This window comes from Bufo bufo, chromosome 11 (assembly GCF_905171765.1).
Source record: "Bufo bufo chromosome 11, aBufBuf1.1, whole genome shotgun sequence".
NCBI lineage: Eukaryota > Metazoa > Chordata > Amphibia > Anura > Bufonidae > Bufo > Bufo bufo.
In genome coordinates, this window is record NC_053399.1 from 8,377,271 (window position 1) to 8,397,630 (window position 20,360).

Below are 20,360 nucleotides of genomic sequence, written 5' to 3' on the forward strand. Positions count from 1 at the left end.
AAAGGTATTATTACAAACCTTCTATGGAAGTGACAATTATTACATATCAGTTCATCATATGGTGTCTAAGATGAAGCCAAAAATGTAACTGATCTTCCCACTATACTTATTACGGCGGCGAGACTGCTGATTCCGCTGCTTTGGAAAGAGACTGAACCTCCTACTGTTTCGATGTGGAGAGACAAGGTGGATCAGATCTATAGCAGTTATATTCTTGTACATAGGAGCAGTATTATAGTAGTTATATTCTTGTACATAGAGGCAGTATTATAGTAGTTATATTCTTGTACATAGGAGCAGTATTATAGTAGTTATATTCTTGTACATGGGAGCAGTATTATAGTAGTTATATTCTTGTACATGGGAGCAGTATTATAGTAGTTATATTCTTGTACACAGGAGCAGTATTATAGTAGTTATATTCTTGTACATAGGAGGCTGTATTATAGTAGTTATATTCTTGTACATAGGAGCAGTATTATAGCAGTTATATTCCTGTACATAGGAGCAGTATTATAGTAGTTATATTCTTGTACATAGGAGCAGTATTATAGTAGTTATATTCTTGTACATAGGAGCAGTATTATAGTAGTTATATTCTTGTACATAGAAGCAGTATTATAGTAGTTATATTCTTGTACATAGGAGCAGTATTATAGTAGTTATATTCTTGTACATAGGAGGCAGTATTTTAGCAGTTATATTCTTGTACATAGGAGCAGTATTATAGTAGTTATATTCTTGTACATAGGAGCAGTATTATAGTAGTTATATTATTGTACACAGGAGCAGTATTATAGTAGTTATATTCTTGTACATAGGGGGCAGTATTATAGTAGTTATATTCTTGTACATAGGAGCAGTATTATAGTAGTTATATTCTTGTACATAGGAGCAGTATTATAGTAGTAATATTCTTGTACATAGGAGCAGTATCATAGTAGTTATATTCTTGTACATAGGAGGCAGTATTATAGTAGTTATATTCTTGTACATAGGAGGCAGTATTATAGTAGTTATATTCTTGTACATAGGAGCAGTATTATAGTAGTTATATTCTTGTGTATAGGAGGCAGTATTATAGTAGTTATATTCTTGTACATAGGAGCAGTATTATAGTAGTTATATTCTTGTACATAGGAGCAGTATTATAGTAGTTATATTCTTGTACATAGGAGCAGTATTATAGTAGTTATATTCTTGTACATAGAAGCAGTATTATAGTAGTTATATTCTTGTACATAGGAGGCAGTAGTATAGTAGTTATATTCTTGTGTACTGGCACAGATATTAGATGATATTATGACGTTTATTGACCTGTGCGGACGTCCGCTCCTCTGCTCACTTATTCTCTGTCTTCTGCTTTTCAGCATTCCAGCCACAATGACTTAAGGACGTTACGGAAAGGCTTATCTCCTTACCACTCTGAATCGCAGCTGTCCTCGCTGTCTCAGTACCCGGAGCCCCTGCAGAACGTGAGTAACGCCCTCTGCCCGCTCTCTGCTGACAGGACCTAGATGTGTGTGTGCTGCAGGGAAAGACGGGGCTCCATTCTCCCCCGTATCAGGATGAATATTTATAAGCGCAGACAATAGACAGGATTTATGCCCCTAAATAGAGGAAGAGCATGAATATTTATAACCCTTCATCCCCAATGGGCAGCTTGAGAACGTATATGATATCATCTGCTGTATTGTGCAGGTTTATACACTGTTCCCATGTAATGTAGCTGCCAAAATGATGGTCATTTCATGGCGCTACTCAGTTCTGAAGAATATTATAGGAGTTATAGGCCTCATGCACATGACAGTATTTTTTCACGGTCCGCAAAACGGGGTTCCGTTGCTCCGTGTCCGCTTTTTCTTCCGTGGGTCTTCCTTGATTTTTGGAGGATCCACGGACATGAAAAAAAAGTCGTTTTGGTGTCTGCCTGGCCGTGCGGAGCCAAACGGATCCGTCCTGAATTACAATGCAAGTCAATGTGGACGGATCCGTTTGACGTTGACACAATATGGTGCAATTGCAAACGTATCCGTCCCCCATTGACTTTCAATGTAAAATCAGGGTTAATATACCATAGGATCAGAGTTTTCTCCAATCCAATGGTATATTTTAACTTGAAGCGTCCCCATCACCATGGGAACGCCTCTATGTTAGAATATACCATCGGATTTGAGTTAGATCGTGAAACTCAGATCCGACAGTATATTCTAACACAGAGGCGTTCCCATAGTGATGGGGACGCTTCAATCAGAATATCCTACGAACTGTGTACATGACTGCCCCCTGCTGCCTGGCAGCACCCGATCTCTTACAGGAGGCTGTGATCCGCACAATTAACCCCTCAGGTGCCGCACCGTTAAAATCACCTTCCGAATCCCCCATCATTGGTGGCCAGTGCGGCCTCACATCTCCCCCCCCCCCCCCCCCTTAGTTAAAATGACGTACCCCCATCATTGGTGGCAGTGGAGAGTTACGATCAGAGTCCCAGTTTAATCGCTGAGGCTCCGATCGGTAACCATGGCAACCAGGACGCTACTGCAGTCCTGGTTGCCATGGTTACTTAGCAATTTTTAGAAGCATTATACTTACCTGCGAGCTGTGATGTCTGTGACCGGCCGGGCGCTCCTCCTACTAGTAAGTGAAAGGTCTGTGCGACGCATTGCTTATCACAGACCTGACACTTACCAGTAGGAGGAGCGCCCGGCCGGTCACAGACATCACAGCTCGCAGGTAAGTATAATGCTTCTAAACATTGCTAAGTAACCATGGCAGTAGCGTCCTGGTTGCCATGGTTACCGATCGGAGCCCCAGCGATTAAACTGGGACTCCGATCGGAACTCTCCACTGCCACCAATGATGGGGGAACGTCATTTTAACTAGGGGGGGTGGGGGGGGGGGGGGGGGGGTGAGGCCGCACTGGCCACCAATGATGGGGGATTTGGAACGTGATTTTAACTGGGGGGGGGAGGGGGGAGAGGTGAGGCCGCACTGGCCACCAATGAATATAATATTGGGGAGGGAGGGGGTCTGCCCCCTCCTGCCTGGCAGCACTTGATCTCTTACAGGGGGCTATGATACGCACAATTAACCCTTTAGGTGCAGCACCTGAGGGGTTAATTGTGCGGATCACAGCCCCCTGTAAGAGATCAGGTGCTGCCAGGCAGCAGGGGGAAGTCATGTACACAGTTCTCAGTATATTCTAACTTGAAGCGTCCCCATCACTATGGGAACGCCTCTGTGTTAGAATATACTGTCGTGTGAAAGTTGCCAACGGCCACGGATCATGGACACGGATGCCAATCTTGTGTGCATCCGTGTTTTTTCACGGACCCATTGACTTGAATGGGTCCGTGAACCGTTGTCCGTCAAAAAAATAGGACAGGTCATATTTTTTTGATGGACAGGAAACACTGATTAGTATTATAGTAGTTATATTCTTGTACATAGGGGCAGTATTATAGTAGTTATATTCTTGTACATAGGAGGCAGTATTATAGTAGTTATATTCTTGTACATAGGAGGCAGTATTATAGTAGTTATATTCTTGTACATAGGAGCAGTATTACAGTAGTTATATTCTTGTACATAGGAGCAGTATTATAGTAGTTATATTCTTGTACATAGGGGCAGTATTATAGTAGTTATATTCTTGTACATAGGGGCAGTATTATAGTAGTTATATTCTTGTACATAGGGGCAGTATTATAGTAGTTATATTCTTGTACATAGGAGCAGTATTATAGTAGTTATATTCTTGTACATAGGAGCAGTATAATAGTAGTTATATTCTTGTACATAGAAGCAGTATTATAGTAGTTATATTCTTGTACATAGGAGCAGTATTATAGTAGTTATATTCTTGTACATAGGGAGCAGTATTATAGTAGTTACTGCTCCTGTGTACAAGAATATAACTACTATAATACGGCTCCTATGTACAAGAATACAACTACTATAATACTGCCTCCTATACACAAGAATATAACTACTATAATACTGCTCCTGTGTACAAGAATATATTATAGTAGTTATATTCTTGTGTATAGGAGGCAGTATTATAGTAGTTATATTCTTGTACATAGGAGCAGTATTCTTGTACATAGGGTTTAAAGGAAATGCCTTTTAAGATGGAGTTATTGGTATGAACTGGTTGGGGTCTTGATTTAAAAATTCTGAAATTCCAAGGTTCTGCTACAGCAAATGGTTCTTTTGGATCTCTGATGCTATGAGTCTTATGTATTAAAGTTCTCCTAGAGGAAAAGTGTCCTTGTTGTCTATGGCAGCCTCTTAGATTTCCAATGTGCATTGGAATAATGAAATGTGGACACTTTTATCTCGGAAGTTTTAATACTGTAATCGCTTTATTTTAAAAAAGCATAAAAGCACCAATCCAAGATTATACTGCTCTTTCCAGCAGCTCTAGGCAGTTGTGAGCTGTGAGATATAACAGAACCGGCCCCTGGAAAGTGCTTTTACAGGATGTGATATAACCAGTAGTATTTTAGGTTCCGTGTAATGAGTTGTAATAAAAGCTCCATGGTGCCGAGACAATCTAGCGGGGGCTCCGGAGAGCTGTGTACATATCTCCATCCCCGAGAGCTCAGGGGTAAATGGCTTTATTTGGATGAGACCCCTGCCATATATAAAACACCGCCCCTAGTGGCCAGGTCTGATACTGATATAGAACGCCTTGTCTCTCGATTTTAGTTTTCTTGTATTTATCCTTCCCACATGGCCTAATGGATCGTCCTTATGGGGGCAGACACACATGGGGGCATTTATTGCAGGCACTTATCTGGGGAATCTGAATAATTCTCCTATGGGTGCTTTTAGGCAGTGATAAGGGAGGCACCTATTGGGGTGAATTGGAGAATTCTGCTCTTAAAAAATGAAAGCTGCGCGCTGATTGGCTGCTATAGGCGACAGAGCGCATTTTTCATAAATCCTTTCCAGGCCAGTGTCTGGTTCCTCTGTGCACTTCATTGTATACGACCTGGATCTTCCGTCACCCAGAGCCTCATCCTCTACCCCACCATATGTTTGGGGAGACCCTGGAGGAGTGGGATTCCCTCTTCCCCCCGGTTCACATAGATCCTTTTATCAGCGGCCGCCATGTTTAATAATAATATGCATCTTCTTTTCATCAGGGCACCGTGCGGATCACAGCCGATCTCTCCTCCACGCCCCCTGCTGGATACGTCCCAGTAGTGCAGAAGCCAGAGGCGGTGGTGCATGCTATGAAGGTAACTTTAGGAATTCTACAACGTGCAGTATTTTTTTCCCTCCCAGTTTATGCAGTGGAGAGATCTGCCGCCAAACCTCTGCCCTGTGTGGATACGGGGGCCGGGGAGAAAATCCAGGGGCTTGAGCCAACTACCCCACTCATTGGAGAGATTGGCCCGTCCGGTCCACACAGTGCAGAGGGCTGCCCCCTAGTGGATGGAGGAAGCAAACCTTTACATTACCTGCTCCCTTTTCTTTTCCAGAAGAAAGCAGTCATTTTTTATTATTTTTGTGCATCCGCGGAGGTTTGCCCACCGCTCCCTGTGTCCTTGCAGTGCAGAGGGGGGTCATCTGCACTGCAGGGAAAGGGAGGCAAAAAGATGCACAAAACTAGAAAAACATTAATGTTTAATTAAAGAAGAAACTGGTAAACCTCTGCACTACATAGACTAATTTTTTGGGGAGGAAAGCAGCCATGTTTTCTATTCTTGTACATCTTTTGCCTCCCCCTTATTTTTGGTATTTATGGCTGTCGGACTAGCCGGCAGGGTACCACATGTGCTATAGTATCATGTAGTACCTTTTCCCTCTTATGTTTTAAGTGTATTATTTATCTATAAATTGCTGTTCTGGTGCCATGTTTGTAGGTCCCCCCCCACCCAAAGTTCACATATTGCAGATCTGCCAATGCTCTGCATGGACTCGGGTGGGTAATCCACAAAGTGCAGAGTTTTTTTTTTTGCTTTGTCCCCTGTTTGCAGATTTCCTGCTTGTCCAGATAAGATTCTTATGGTTCTGGTACCGGTCGGCTGGTTCTGTACTTAATTACAAACGTTCTGCCTTCAGTTCACCGTAAACGTGTTTTCTTTTGCACAGGTTCTGGAAGTGCATGAAAACCTGGACCGGCAAGCTCCTGACAACTACGAGGAAGACCTGAGTGAGAAGGAGAAGGCGATTGTACGAGAAATGTGCAATGTAAGAAGGGGATCACAGAAGGGTCTGTCACAACGCTGGGTGGAGGCCACATTTACTGGTCGCAGCATGTAAAAGCACGGACCATCCAGCTCTGTTGGATAGCATTATTCTTATGCAGAGTAGTGGAAAGGGTTAATGCTATCCTACAGAGCCGGATGGTCCGTGCTTTTACTCCTCTGTTTAGGACTCCTGCCGCTCCCGGACGCAGTCCCCGTTCTGAAATCGGCAGCCATTAGATAAATAAATAGTCCTGCTGGGAAGACGGCGCTGCTGACGCGGATCTTCAGGAAACTTCTGGAGTCGGTTTGATGTTTCTGCCTTTTGAGGATGAATTAATCATGCATTACAATGTTCTGCCATTATCCAAGGACTGTGCTGATCAAAGCTGCCTGAAGGCGGAAATGTTGAAGCCCTACAGGTGACCTCCAAATCCACCAACGTGGCCCCCACCAGTCTGTGGCTCTACAGCACGGTGACCAGAAGAGCAGGGGTCTCAGATCAACCTCACCCCATCGATGCGTCCCGGCAGGTCCTAACATATCAGATGCCATTTTTCCTACATTTACATTAAATGCCTGGATTCTGAGACGACCACAGGCGCTTATGTTACTGAATTTGGTTGTCACCTGTCTATAACTTTAGGGAGTCTGTCACCAACCAGGACCATGTCTGATGTCCTAATGTCACCTACAGATCTGCTTATCACTATTTTTATAATTATGCAAATGAGTTGAAAAGAGCCCAAGGGGCTGTACTTATCCAAATGCAGCCCCTCTCCTCCCACCACCTCTGTCCCCTGTTACTCCCATTGAGAGGTGAACATTAGTACTGCACCTTAGGCTCCATTCACACACCCGCCCGGCACCCCTATGGAAATGCCTATTCTTGTCCGCAAGCTGCAGACAAGAATAGGACATGTTCTATCTTTTGCGGACCTGAAGAACGGGGCCGCGCTCAGCAAAAGCGGATGCTGACAGCACACTGTGTGCTGTCCGCATCCATTCCATCCCCATAGAAAATGAATGGGTCCGCACCCGTTCTGCAAAATTGCGGAACGAATGCGGACGTGTGAGTGGAGCCTTAGAGGGGATGCACCAGAACAGACAAACATGGCTGCTGTGGTCGCCAGTCCGGTCCGCAGGTTGTGCTCGGCCTTATTCACTTTAATGGGACTGAACTGCAATACCAGACATAGCCTGTAAACAGGAGTGGTGCTGCGGCTGGAAGAAAAGCAGAATTCTTTTAAATCCCAGATAAAAACTGCACCAGGGCCGCAACATGTTAAAGGCTCATGCACACGTCCGTATGTATTTTGCGTTCCGCAAAAGATACGGATGACATCCATAATGCATTTTTTTTTTTTGCAAATCCACTGTAATAATGCCTATAGTTGTCCACAAAACAGAAAGGAATAGGACAAGTTCTATCTTTTTTTTTTACGGAACGTTCATGCGGACATACGGAAAAAGAATGCACATTAAGTCATTTCAGTTTTTTGTGGACCCATTGAAGTGAATGGTTCCGCACACGGGCCGCAAAAAAAACATAACGGACACAGAAGCAAAATACATTCGTGTGCATGAGCCCTTAAGGGTTATATGCAGGATTACTGCACAAAGCAATAGCGCCACCTAGTGGTGAAAACTAATGGCTGACACTGAAAATACTCGGCACAGTCAAAGACGGCCATGGATGAGATCGGGGTGACCCTACATGACGAGGCCCTGCTGGATTGTCAGCTCTTCTGCAACAACAAAGCTCAATCATTTCTAATGGCAGGAAGAATTCTGATTAGCTCTGCTCCAGATTACCAAACATTTTGGATTAAAGGTTTTATTTTGAAGACTCTAGATTAAAAAAAACACATATAAAAATGTCAATAAAATGAATATAATGCAAATCTAATTGTCTTCCAGGTCGTGTGGAGGAAGTTGGGCGACGCCGCCAACTCCAAGCCTTCGATCAGGCAGCATCTTTCTGGAAACCAGTTTAAAGGACCCTTGTAAAATGAGGCGTCAGAGGCACTTGAGATAAAGAACTGCTGTAAATATGGCAACTGGAGGTCAATCCACAAGCTGGAGACTCAATACACACTGTATATAGATGTCCGGCAGCGTAGACACATAGCAGGGGGATCTCCCCTCCCCCACACTGATTGTCTCCTATGTAGACCCATGCACGCCCTGCAATAGACCACTATCCCGGTGAGGGTCAGACCGGGACTCCTCATCCTATGGCTGTTTGGTTGTCAGACTACAACCCCCAGCAGTGGCCGTAGGTTGGGCACCGCGAACTAGACCCCTTAGTATTACACACTGGATGATAATTTTGTAACGAGGATTCTTATTTAATGGGACGACAACAAATCAGGATATTTTTGTATAGACGCCGAGGCTAAGCCCCGCCCCCCGCGTTTTATTGACTTTCTTACGAACCCATCGTTGTAGCTGCTTCGTTGATTTCTATTCTGATCAATATTTGTATTGAAAAAAAAATGAAAATTATTCAGGAACTTGTAGATTTTTATCCCTGTAAAGAGCAGAATCCGCGTCGGTTTTTCCTCCGCCCGCTGTATATAACGTGACGGATCTCTATTTTGTTACTGTTCTAGATTCTGTAGAATATATCATTTTATGTCGGCATATAAAAACTTGTGTATATGTGAATTGTTGTCTTTTCATTTCTCCGCACATACACCCAAACCATGAGGGAGGCATAAGGTACAATGTGACTCATGAGGCATGTCAATATACAAAATGAGCACAGCTGCGGACCCCATTTCACATGGCCGTAGTGCTGCTGTGCCCGTGTTGTGGAGCGCAAAACACAAGCTCCGCGATCCGCAAGATAGGACATGTTTTATTGTTTGCAGGGTGGAAGCATGGACCCGGAAGTCCTCTCCGCGAGAGATGGGACATGTCCTGTCTTTTGTCATATCTTGTAGGTCATGGATTCATTAAAGGCAATGGGGCTGCACAGCCAGTGCTTGTAGTTTGCGGTCCACACCACGGACGCCGCGGCACTACGGCTGTGTGAATGCCTAGATACTGGAGGCAGCAGGGCTAATTGTGAACATTCACATCTACATTAATGCACATATTGCAAATATGATGTATTATTTGCATTACTAATTGCCCTAGGATTGAGGCATAAGGCACACAGTGCCGCAGCGATTGCACAGGGGTATACGGTTAAACTCCAATATCTGTACCACCACGGCTACACATAATGCAGTCAATTTATAAGGACTGATTGCCATTTATAAAATTAGGTACGCTGTGCCTCCTACCTTGTGACTTGTCCAATTCCAGCAGCATCTGCAAAGACAACCGCATGAGAATTCACTGTATATAATAATATTACAGAATTATTAGCATCATTGAGGAGTGAGGCACACTGATGGGCCAATATACCCATCTGCATACTTACACCTAATGCAGCTGTATTCAGCTATGAACATACAATATACACTGATTATAAAGTAGTGACATTGTTAGGACATGAGGTAACCTGTGTCTCGCGCCTCACGTATCCGTTTCTCTAATAATACACGATGGATCTGTGATCTAGCAGCTTTGTTCTGCAGTTAAATGACAGTCGTGAGAATACACTGCTGCATTCATCAGGCCAGAGACATAAGGTACAATGTGCCTCATGCCTCGCTGATCCGCTTCCTTTGGCTTTTTGCAGAAAGAACAAAAAAACAGGCATAAGAAGTCCGTGAGGCCTCAGGAGCCCCTGTCAGGTTTCACTGGCAGCAAATTACAAATGAAAGCCCTAAACGCAGAATTCCAGGTTTGCTCAGAAGAAAGGTTTCTTTGTACTCGGCCACCAGATCATTTCTTCTCAGGAATTTCTGCCACTTGATCAGGTTAAGTGAAACGAGTGGCACAGAAATGGAGAGAAACAAAAAGGAAGATGGGAGGGAAAAAAGGAAAGAAAGAATGAAACAAGGAAGGAGGGTAGGACAGAAGGAGAATGAAATAAAGAGGGTGAAGGGAAACGAGTGAAGGATGCACATAGGAAATAAGGAATGATGGAAGGAAGGAACTAGTAAAGGATGGAGGGAAATAAAAGGAAGGGGATAGGAAGAAGGAATGGTATGGAGTAATACAGGAATGAAATAAGGTGGAGAGGAGGGAAATAAGTAGAAAAGGAAAGAAAAAAATGAGCTGAGAACTTAGAAGGAAAAACATTGAAAAAAGGGATGTAAAAATGAAATATGGAATGAAGCAAGGACAGAAAAATAAAGTGGGAAGAACGAAATAAGAAAGCAGGAAGAAATGGAAAGATGGGAGGGAGTGAAGAAATTAAGAGAGAGGGCAGAAATGAAGAGAAGGAAATAAAGGAGGAAGAAAAAAAGAAAATGAGGGTTGGGAGGAAATGAAGGAAGGTTATGGAGGGAATAAATTAAACAAGGAAACATAAGAGGCAAAAAGCAAGACTGGAGGAGGACTAAGACAGGAGATACAGAAGACAAAAAAAAGGAAGGAGGAAAAAGAAAAAAAAAGAGGGAGGGAGCAGGGAAAGAAGGAAGAAAAATAGGAGAAAGAAAATAAGGACGCAGAAAGGGAAGGAGAGAAGGTAGAAAGGAAAGTAGAAAGAATGGAAGAAGGCTGAAGATGGAAAGAAAGGAACGGAATAATGAGGAAAGGCAGGCTGTAAAAAGGGATGAAAGAAAGGGAAAAAATATGGGAGGAGGAAGGGAAGTAGGGAGAAAAAGTATAGAAGGGAGGAGGAGGAAAAGAATGGGAGGAAATAAGGAAGGGGAGGAGGTACAGATGAAAGGAAGGAAATAAAGAAGCATGGAAGGAAAGGGATGGGAAAAAAAGGAAATACGGAAGACAGAAATACTAAGAAAGAAAGGGGGGGAATAGAGTATTGAAGAAATAAAGATCAAAATAAAGAATGGAAGGACAAGAGGAAGAAAGGATGAAAATAAGGAGAGGGGAGTAGGGAAAAAAAGGATGAAATGAGGACAGAAGGTCAAAAGAGGAGGGAGAGAAAAAAAGAAAGGTAATAAGGAAGGAGAAGCAGGGAGGGGAGGAGAAATTAGGAAATAAGGAAGAATGGAGAAAACAAAAATAGGAAGAAGATAAAGAAAGGAAGAAATGAATGAAATGTAATAAAAAAGGGGAAAGGAAAGAAAATTAGGAAGACTGGATGGAAAAGATAATAAGGAAGCAGGGGAGGAAGGAAATGATGGTAGGGATGAAAGAAAGGTGGAAATTAAGAATGGAAGGAAGGAGGTGAAGATGATAAGTAAGGGTGAAGGAGAATGGCGAGAAGAAAGAAAAAAAAGGAGAGAAGGCAGGACATAAGGTAGAAAGGAATAAGGAATAAATGAGAGAAAAAAGTAAGGAAATGAAAAAGGTGGAGGAAAGGAAGAAATAAAGGAAGCAAGGGAGGAAATAAGAAGAGAAGATATCAAGAAAGAGAAAAGGAATGTGGAAATAATTGAAGAAGGGTGAAGATGGAAATAAAGAAAGAAAGAGGGCAAAGGATGGAGAGAATAGAGAAAGGAAACAAGGAGGAAAGGCACGAAAGAGGACATAAAGGAAAAGGACACAAGGAAGAAAATAAGGAGAAAAGGTAACGAGGATGAAATAATGGAAGGAGGGCATGAGAACATAAAGGAAAAAAGGAATGAGGAAAAGAAGAAAATAAAGATAGAAAAAGAAGAAAATAAGGAGTAACGAAGGGAATAAAAAGGTAGACAATAAGGAAGAAAAGGGGAGGCAAAACATAAGGGAGGAAAGCCAGAACATATGGAAGAATAGACGAGAAAGGAGGGAGGAAAGGAAAGAAATAATGTAAAAAGGAAGGCAATAAGAGTGAAGGAAAGGAAGGGATCAGAAAGCAAGGAGGGAAATAAAAGAAGGTAGCAAGAAAGAGAAAAAAAAAAGGTGTAAATAATGGAAGGGTGAAGATGGAAATAAGGAAAGAAAGGGGGACGGAGAATGGAGAGAATAGAGAAAGAAAATGAGGAAAGACAGGAAACAAGGAAAAAGGACATAAGAAAAAGAAGGGCATAAGGAAGGGTGAGATGAAAGTAAGGACATAATGAAAAAATAAGGGAGGAAAGGATGGAAAAAAGGAAGAAAGGAGGGAGGAAAGAAATAAGGAAGCCAGGGAGGAAATAAGGAGAGTAGGTAGAAGGAGAAAAGGAAGGTGGATATAGTGGAGGCAAAGATGGAAAATAATGGTGGCAAAGATGAAAATAAGGGGGAAGGGTGGATAGAATACAGAAAGGAAAAAAAGGACAGAATACATACCGAAGGAAGAAGGGAGGGAATGCAGCACATAAGGAAGACAGGAAGAAGGAAATTCAGGACGTAGGATAAGAAGGAAGGAGGAAAGGCAGGACTTAAAGAAGTAAGAAATGACATATTAAAGAAAAAGGGACGGAAAGGAGGGAGAAAGGGAGGGAAATGATGCAGGACATGAGGAACACAAACGAGGCAGGACATAAGGAACACAAACGAGGCAGGACATAAGGAACACAAACGAGGCAGGACATAAGGAACACAAACGAGGCAGGACATAAGGAACAAAAGAGGTAGGACAAAAATAAGAAAATAGGGAAACTAGCAGGACAAAAGTAAGAAAAGCAGGACAAAAGGAAGAAGGAGGGAGGCAGGACATAAGGGAAATGCAGGACATAAGAAAAAAGGTGGGACGGAAAGGCAAGACATAAGGAAAAAAGGAAGGAAGCAGGCAAGACAAAAGTAAGAAAGGAGGGAAGCAAGCAGGACTTAAGAAGAAGGGGGGAGGCAGGACATAAGGAAGAAAGGCGACATATAAGGAGTGCCCCCTGCACACGAACGTGTGCTTCCCGTTGCCGTATTGCGGACCGCATTTGCGGATCCGCAATACACGGGTGCCGTTCCGTGGGCATTCCGTATCATGGTTGCTGACCCATTCACTTGAATAGGTCCGCAAATCCGGAGATGCGGAACGGAAGCACAGAACGGAACCCGACGGAAGCACTACGGAGTGCTTCTGTGGGGTTTCGTCCCGTACTTCCGTTCTGCAAAAAGATAGAACATGTCCTATATTTTTGCGGAACGGCCGGATCGCGGACCCATTAAAGTGAATGGGTCCGCGATACGCTGCGGCTGCCCCACGGACTGTGTTCGTGTTTTGCAGGGGGCCGAAGAAAGGAGGGAGGAAAGGCAGGACATTAGGAAGAAATGAAATAGGACAAAAGTAAGAAAAGAGGGAAACTAGCAGGACAAAAGTAAGAAAGGCAGGACAAAAGGAAGAAGGGGGGAGGCAGGACAAAAGGAAGAAGGGGGGAGGCAGGACAAAAGGAAGAAGGGAGGAAAAGCAGGACATAAGGAAAAAAAGGAAGGAAGCCGGCAAGGCAAAAGTAAGAAAGGAGGGAAGCAAGCAGGACATAAGGATGAAAGGAGACAAAAAGAGGAAAGGCAGGACATAAGGAAGAAAGGATGGGGAAAAGTCAGGACATAAGGGAAAAAAAGGAAGGAGAGCAGGACATAAGGAAAAAGGGAGAGAGGAAAGGTAGGACATAAGGAAGAAAGGAGAGAGGAAAGGCTGAAATAAAAAAGAAAATGTAGGACAAAGGAAGAAAGGAGGGAGGGAAGGACATTGGGAAGAAAGGGAGGAAAGGTGGGGCATACGAGAGAAAGGAGGGTGGGAAGAAAGGACATAAGTAATAGAGAAGTGAGGAAAGGCGGAAGGAAATAAAGAAAGGAGAGAGGAAAGGAAGGAAGCAAGGAGGGAGGAAAGTAAAACAAGAAAAGAGGAAAGGAAGTAAATAAGAAAGGAATAAGAAAGCAGGGAGAGAAATATGCAGAGAAGGTAAAAAGGAGAAGAAAAGGAAGGTGGAGATAATGGAAGTAGGGTGAACATGGAAACAAGGAAAGAAACTGGGAAGGACAGAATAGAGGAAAGAAACAAGGAGGGACGGCAGGACCATAAAGAATAAAGGAGAGAGGGAAGAAAGGACATAAGAAAGAAAGGAGGGAGGGAAGAAAGAACATGAGAGAAAGGAAATAAGAAAGGAGGGAGGAATAAGGAAGCAAAAAGGGAAATAAGGAAGAATAGAAGGAGGAAAGAAAGAAGGAATTAATGAAGGAGGGAGAAAGGTAAGGAAATAAGGAAGGATGGGAAGAAGGTAAAAAGGTCTCATTCTATGTGACTGCTGCAACAATCACATGGGATGAAATGTGATTGCAGGAGGCTGGACTGTGCACATACTGGCATGGGACCAGGCAAGGGAGTCACAGAAACACCACATTTTTTTAAATTTTCGCAACTCACCTGTTTTCCGTAGGTGAAGTCGAAAGGCAGATCTGCACCAAAATCCACACAAATTGGTGAAGATTCTTGTGCAATTGTTAGGAAACTTTCTGCAGCAATTTGGCTACATGTGACTGTACCACAAGGGCTGTTTCGTATGATCGTTACAGCTCCTGGAATGACTGATCTGAACGGATTGCATCATAGTAATTTATGATAGTCCGTTCCTATCCGAGTGCAGTGTTATTGTACTGGATGTAGATGAGGATGATACAAGCACAGTACAATAGAGCTGCCATCAGATAGGAGCTGACCATCATTAATCCCTATGATGCAGGCAGTTCGGGTCCGGGGAGCTGCAGTCGATCTTGGATATGCAACCGACACAAGACAGCAGTTCTTAGAGCAACAACAGTCTATCGGTGTATTCACGTGTTTTTTATGGACCATGAATACTGGTCATTAAAAAATATGCCATGTCCCATTGTGATGGCCCGACAGCTTCCATACAAGTCAAGAGGGCCTAAGTGCAAGACATTTGTTGGATGCCGTATAGAACCCGAACCTTATAACAGGTCCACCAGGGCAATAATCAAGGGCCAGAAAACATGTGCCGGCCCCTAGTGAATGGTCAAGGCCTATAAAAACAGCATCTATAGCATTTTATACATTACATATAAGGAATCCAGTCCAGGTGACAGGTACCCTATGATGGTAGTAGGGGCCATCCATGAAGGTCGATGGCCCAGGACCCTTATGGTCTATTTAAACCAGTTACAACCACAGTCGCCCCATGCAAGCAGTTGACCAGGGTTAGAAAAAAGTTTCATCTTTAGGTTGTGTGTATATTGCATCTCCTCCCCGGCTGCAGTCACAGTCTATGGACAGGAGTGGCGCTGTTTCTGGAAAAACAGACCTTTTCTAATCCCGGATGCCCCACCTTAATAGGGATCTCAGTCCACAAGCTGTGAGGAGCCCACTGGTCCAAGGGTCATGCCACCATTCTGTGAGATGGAGGGGGCAAACGTTAGACCTTGTTCTTAGTGTAGTAGACTAAACGGCACAGCACGGGAAAAATAAAAAAATACACCTACCATGTGAAGCCGGGATACGTCGGAGCCTGCCACCCGGGATGTACGCTGGGAGCTTCTTCTGGAGGACGATAGTACGATGTCTGCCGGGCCTTACAAATCCTGCTCTTCTGAGAGGGATGCGTTACCTACAGCAAGATAAATATTAAAACGTCTAATTATAAGATGTTACAATATCAGCAAACACAGTTACATACACAGATGAGACCGATCTACATCAGTAGTGAATGGCGGTCTCGGCAGGATAAGCATTCAGTTCCCTCTTCTGATATTCGGCCCAAGAGCGGCCCGTCTACTCAAGAGGATGTCATCGAGAATACTTCATAACTTCACTTTTTTGAAGGGATTGTCTTGTATACTGCTGCTTAACCACCTCAGCCCCCAGTGCTTAAACACCCTGAAAGACCAGGCCACTTTTTACACTTCTGACCTACACTACTTTCACCGTTTATTGCTCGGTCATGCAACTTACCACCCAAATGAATTTTACCTCCTTTTCTTCTCACTAATAGAGCTTTCATTTGGTGGTATTTCATTGCTGCTGACATTTTTACTTTTTTGTTATTAATCGAAATTTAACGATTTTTTTTGCAAAAAAATGACATTTTTCACTTTCAGTTGTAAAATTTTGCAAAAAAAACGAGATCCATATATAAATTTTGCTCTAAATTTATTGTTCTACATGTCTTTGATAAAAAAAAATGTTTGGGTAAAGGTTATAGCGTTTACAAACTATGGTACAAAAATGTGAATTTCCGCTTTTTGAAGCAGCTCTGACTTTCTGAGCACCTGTCATGTTTCCTGAGGTTCTACAATGCCCAGACAGTACAAATACCCCACAAATGACCCCATTTCGGAAAGTAGACACCCTAAGGTATTCGCTGATGGGCATAGTGAGTTCATAGAACTTTTTATTTTTTGTCACAAGTTAGCGGAAAATGATTATTTATTTATTTTTTTTTTTCTTACAAAGTCTCATATTCCACTAACTTGTGACAAAAAATAAAAAGTTCTATGAACTCACTATGCCCATCAGTAAATACCTTGGGGTGTCTTCTTTCTAAAATGGGGTCACTTGTGGGGTAGTTATACTGCCCTGGCATTTTAGGGGCCCAAATGTGTGGTAAGGAGTTTGAAATCAAATTCTGTAAAAAATGACCTGTGAAATCCGAAAGGTGCTCTTTGGAATTTGGGCCCCTTTGCCCACCTAGGCTGCAAAAAAAGTGTCACATCTGGTATCTCTGTACTCAGGAGAAGTTGGGGAATGTGTTTTGGGGTGTCATTTTACATATACCCATGCTGGGTGAGAGAAATATCTTGGCAAAAGACAACTTTTCCCATTTTTTTTATACAAAGTTGGCATTTGACCAAGATATTTCTCACCCAGCATGGGTATATGTAAAATGACACCCCAAAACACATTCCCCAACTTCTCCTGAATACGGCGATACCACATGTGACACTTTTTTGCAGCCTAGATGCGCAAAGGGGCCCACATTCATTTTATGAGGGCATTTTTAGACATTTGGATCCCAGACTTCTTCTCACGCTTTAGGGCCCCTAGAATGCCAGGGCAGTATAAATACCCCACATGTGACCCCATTTTGGAAAGAAGACACCCCAAGGTATTCAATGAGGGGCATGGCGAGTTCATAGAAATTTTGGCACAAGTTAGCGGAAATTGATTTTATTTATTTTTTTCTCACAAAGTCTCCCTTTCCGCTAACTTGGGACAAAAATTTCAATCTTTCATGGACTCAATATGCCCCTCACGGAATACCTGGGGGTGTCTTCTTTCCGAAATGGGGTCACATGTGGGGTATTTATACTGCCCTGGCATTCTAGGGGCCCTAAAGCGTGAGAAGAAGTCTGGAATATAAATGTCTAAAAATTTTTACGCATTTGGATTCCATGAGGGGTAGGGTGAGTTCATGTGAGATTTTATTTTTTGACACAAGTTAGTGGAATATGAGACTTTGTAAGAAAAAAATAATAATTTCTGCTAACTTGGGCCAAAAAAATGTCTGAATGGAGCCTTACAGGGGGGGGTAATCAATGACAGGGGGGGGGGGGGGGTAATCAATGACAGGGGTGGGGTAATCAATATCAGGGGGGGGGGTGATCAATGACAGGGGGGGGTGATCAATGACAGGGGGGGGGGATCAATGACAGGGGGGGGGGATCAATGACAGGGGGGGGATCAATGACAGGGGGGTGATCAGGGAGTCTATATGGGGTGATCACCACAGTCATTGATCACGCCCCTGTAAGGCTCCATTCAGACGTCCGTATGCGTTTTGCGGATCCGATCCATCTATCAGTGCATCCGTAAAAATCATGCGGACATCTGAATGGAGCTTTACAGGGGTGTGATCAATGACAGGGGGGTAATCAGGGAGTCTATATGGGGTGATCAGGGGCTAATAAGGGGTTAATAAGTGACGGGGGGGGGGGGGGGTGTAGTGTAGTGTAGTGGTGCTTGGTGCTACTTTACTGAGCTGCCTGTGTCCTCTGGTGGTCGATCCAAACAAAGGGGACCACCAGAGGACCAGGTAGCAGGTATATTAGACGCTGTTATCAAAACAGCGTCTAATATACCTGTTAGGGGTTAAAAAAAACACATCTCCAGCCTGCCAGCGAACGATCGCCGTTGGCAGGCTGGAGATCCACTCTCTTACCTTCCGTTCCTGTGCGCGCGTTCACAGGAAATCTCGGCCATCGCGAGATGACGCGTATATGCGTCGCTGAGCGCAGGGCTGCCACCTCCGGAACGCGTATCTGCGTTAGGCGGTCCGGAGGTGGTTAAAGACATGGGGGGGGGGGTTCCTTTAGGTTCTTCCCAGTTATATGAAGCTCTCAGGGTGATGCACTAAGATGGTTGAAGAGCACACAAATGGCAGCTGCCAATCTAAAAAGAATTGGAAAAAAGTGGCAAGCAATGCGAGTTGTGCCAAGGTGTTTGGTTGTGCCCGTTATTACTCCCGTAACTACATGAGCCACAAAATGTAGACAAGAAGGAAAGGAAAACTACATAAATAAAAATACTACCGCCATAGTCAGTGGTCAGATACCAGTTCTATACTGGCACAAGTGACAACCACACTGATCAAACGCAGTCACAGGCTGAATACACAACTGTTACATCCGGTTACTCATAGATGACATCTCCTCTAATTGTCATTCCCTTTTCTTCTCTATTTGGCCAGACCACCATGATGACACCTTTGACCCCTCTTCTGCAGCCCATGCACAGTCTCTCTAGTACCACAACCTCCCTCCCCTGTTCTGCTGCCCCATCTAACACTGCCGCTACTGCTACCACCTATTCTGTGCCTGCTGCCGCCTCCGCTGCTGCCCAATTCTCCATACTACCAAGGGCAGAAGTAGAAAAATGCATGAGCATTTAGGATAATGTAACACTGGGCAACAAAGTAATAATTAAAAAACAGCTGTATGGCAGCTCCAGACATGGGAAGCCATGCTGGGCATAACTGGTATGAATTAATTTGCATTACTGATGCAAATAGAATCAGATGGCCCATTATTTATGGCAGCGCAGATGGGGAATGGGGGGGGGGGGGGGGGGGGGGCGGGGGCATGACTGCTCTACCTCATAACCGCACCCCTTCATTAAGGAGTATATCAGTCCTGGCGCTGCAGCCGGACGATGGGCAATAAGTGCAGCCACCAGAACACAAACTAGGGGGGAAAAATTGTGCTTACAGTCTAATATTAAAGGACAATGCTGCCACCAAGTGGCAGAACGTAATACTGCAGCCTTGGACAAGCCCTCTCAATATCTTTTATTAAAGAGAACCTGTCACCGGGATTTTGTGTATAGAGCTGAGGACATGGGTTGCTAGATGGCTGCTAGCCCATCCGCAATATCCAGTCCCCATAGCTCTGTGTGCTTTTATTGTGTAAAAAAACTGATTTGATACATATGCAAATTAACATAAAAGAGTCATATCTTACTTGTGTGACCGAAGAAGTCATATTTTCAAACTCTGACTCATCTCCGGGTAATTTGCATATGTATCAAATCGGTTTTTATACACAATAAAAGCACACAGAGCTATGGGGACTGGGTATTGCGGATGTGCTAGCGGCCATCTAGCAGCCCATGTCCGCAGCTCTATACCCCAAATCCCGGTGACAGGTTCCCTTTATTATCTATATATCAGAGGGATTTTTTTTTTACAATTTCTCAATAGAAAACCTCATTACCCGCTCTGCAATCATGAACACGGACCTGATCTGCGAGGAGAGAGACGTCCAACCCCTGAGATCTTCATCGGAATTCTTTGGTGACCTCCTTGATGGACTCTTGTGGGAAGACCCCTCACTGCTCAGTTTCCTTCATTTGCTCCACCTGAGTCATGCAACCTTAGCAAATGGCGAGTTAACCCTTACTAGGCTGATATATTTTACGACAGCTTTAGGGCTCACCGCACGACTTGGATATGCGGCTGACACACGACGACAGTCTACAAGCTGAGGAGCCCACTGGTCCAAGGGTCATGCCATCATCCCGGGAGATGGAGGGGGCAGACGCTAGACCTTGTTCATGGAATCGTGTAGTACTGGGCACAGCACAAAAAATAAATACACCTACCATGTGAAGCCGGGATACGTCGGAGCCTGCCATCCGGGATGTACGCTGGGAGCTTCTTCTGGAGGACGATAGTACGATGTCTGCCGGGCCTTACAAATCCTGCTCTTCTGAGAGGGAGGCGTTACCTACATCATAAGAAATATTATAAGATGTTACAATATCAGCAAACACATATAGTTACATACACA

The 20,360-nt window shown here is 43.8% G+C and overlaps 1 protein-coding gene across 1 annotated transcript in view; it reads left to right on the top strand.

The window, feature by feature from the left end:
• Positions 1 to 8,861, top strand: part of CCDC85C (coiled-coil domain containing 85C) — a 70,123-nt gene extending 61,262 nt beyond the window's left edge. Inside the window, exons 3-6 of the mRNA XM_040412531.1 lie at positions 1,371 to 1,475; positions 5,151 to 5,246; positions 6,103 to 6,201; positions 8,118 to 8,861. Coding sequence (XP_040268465.1) covers positions 1,371 to 1,475; positions 5,151 to 5,246; positions 6,103 to 6,201; positions 8,118 to 8,207 — 390 coding nt within the window. The 3' untranslated portion in view covers positions 8,208 to 8,861. The remainder of the gene's footprint in view (positions 1 to 1,370; positions 1,476 to 5,150; positions 5,247 to 6,102; positions 6,202 to 8,117) is intronic.
• Positions 8,862 to 20,360: the final 11,499 nt, after the last annotated feature.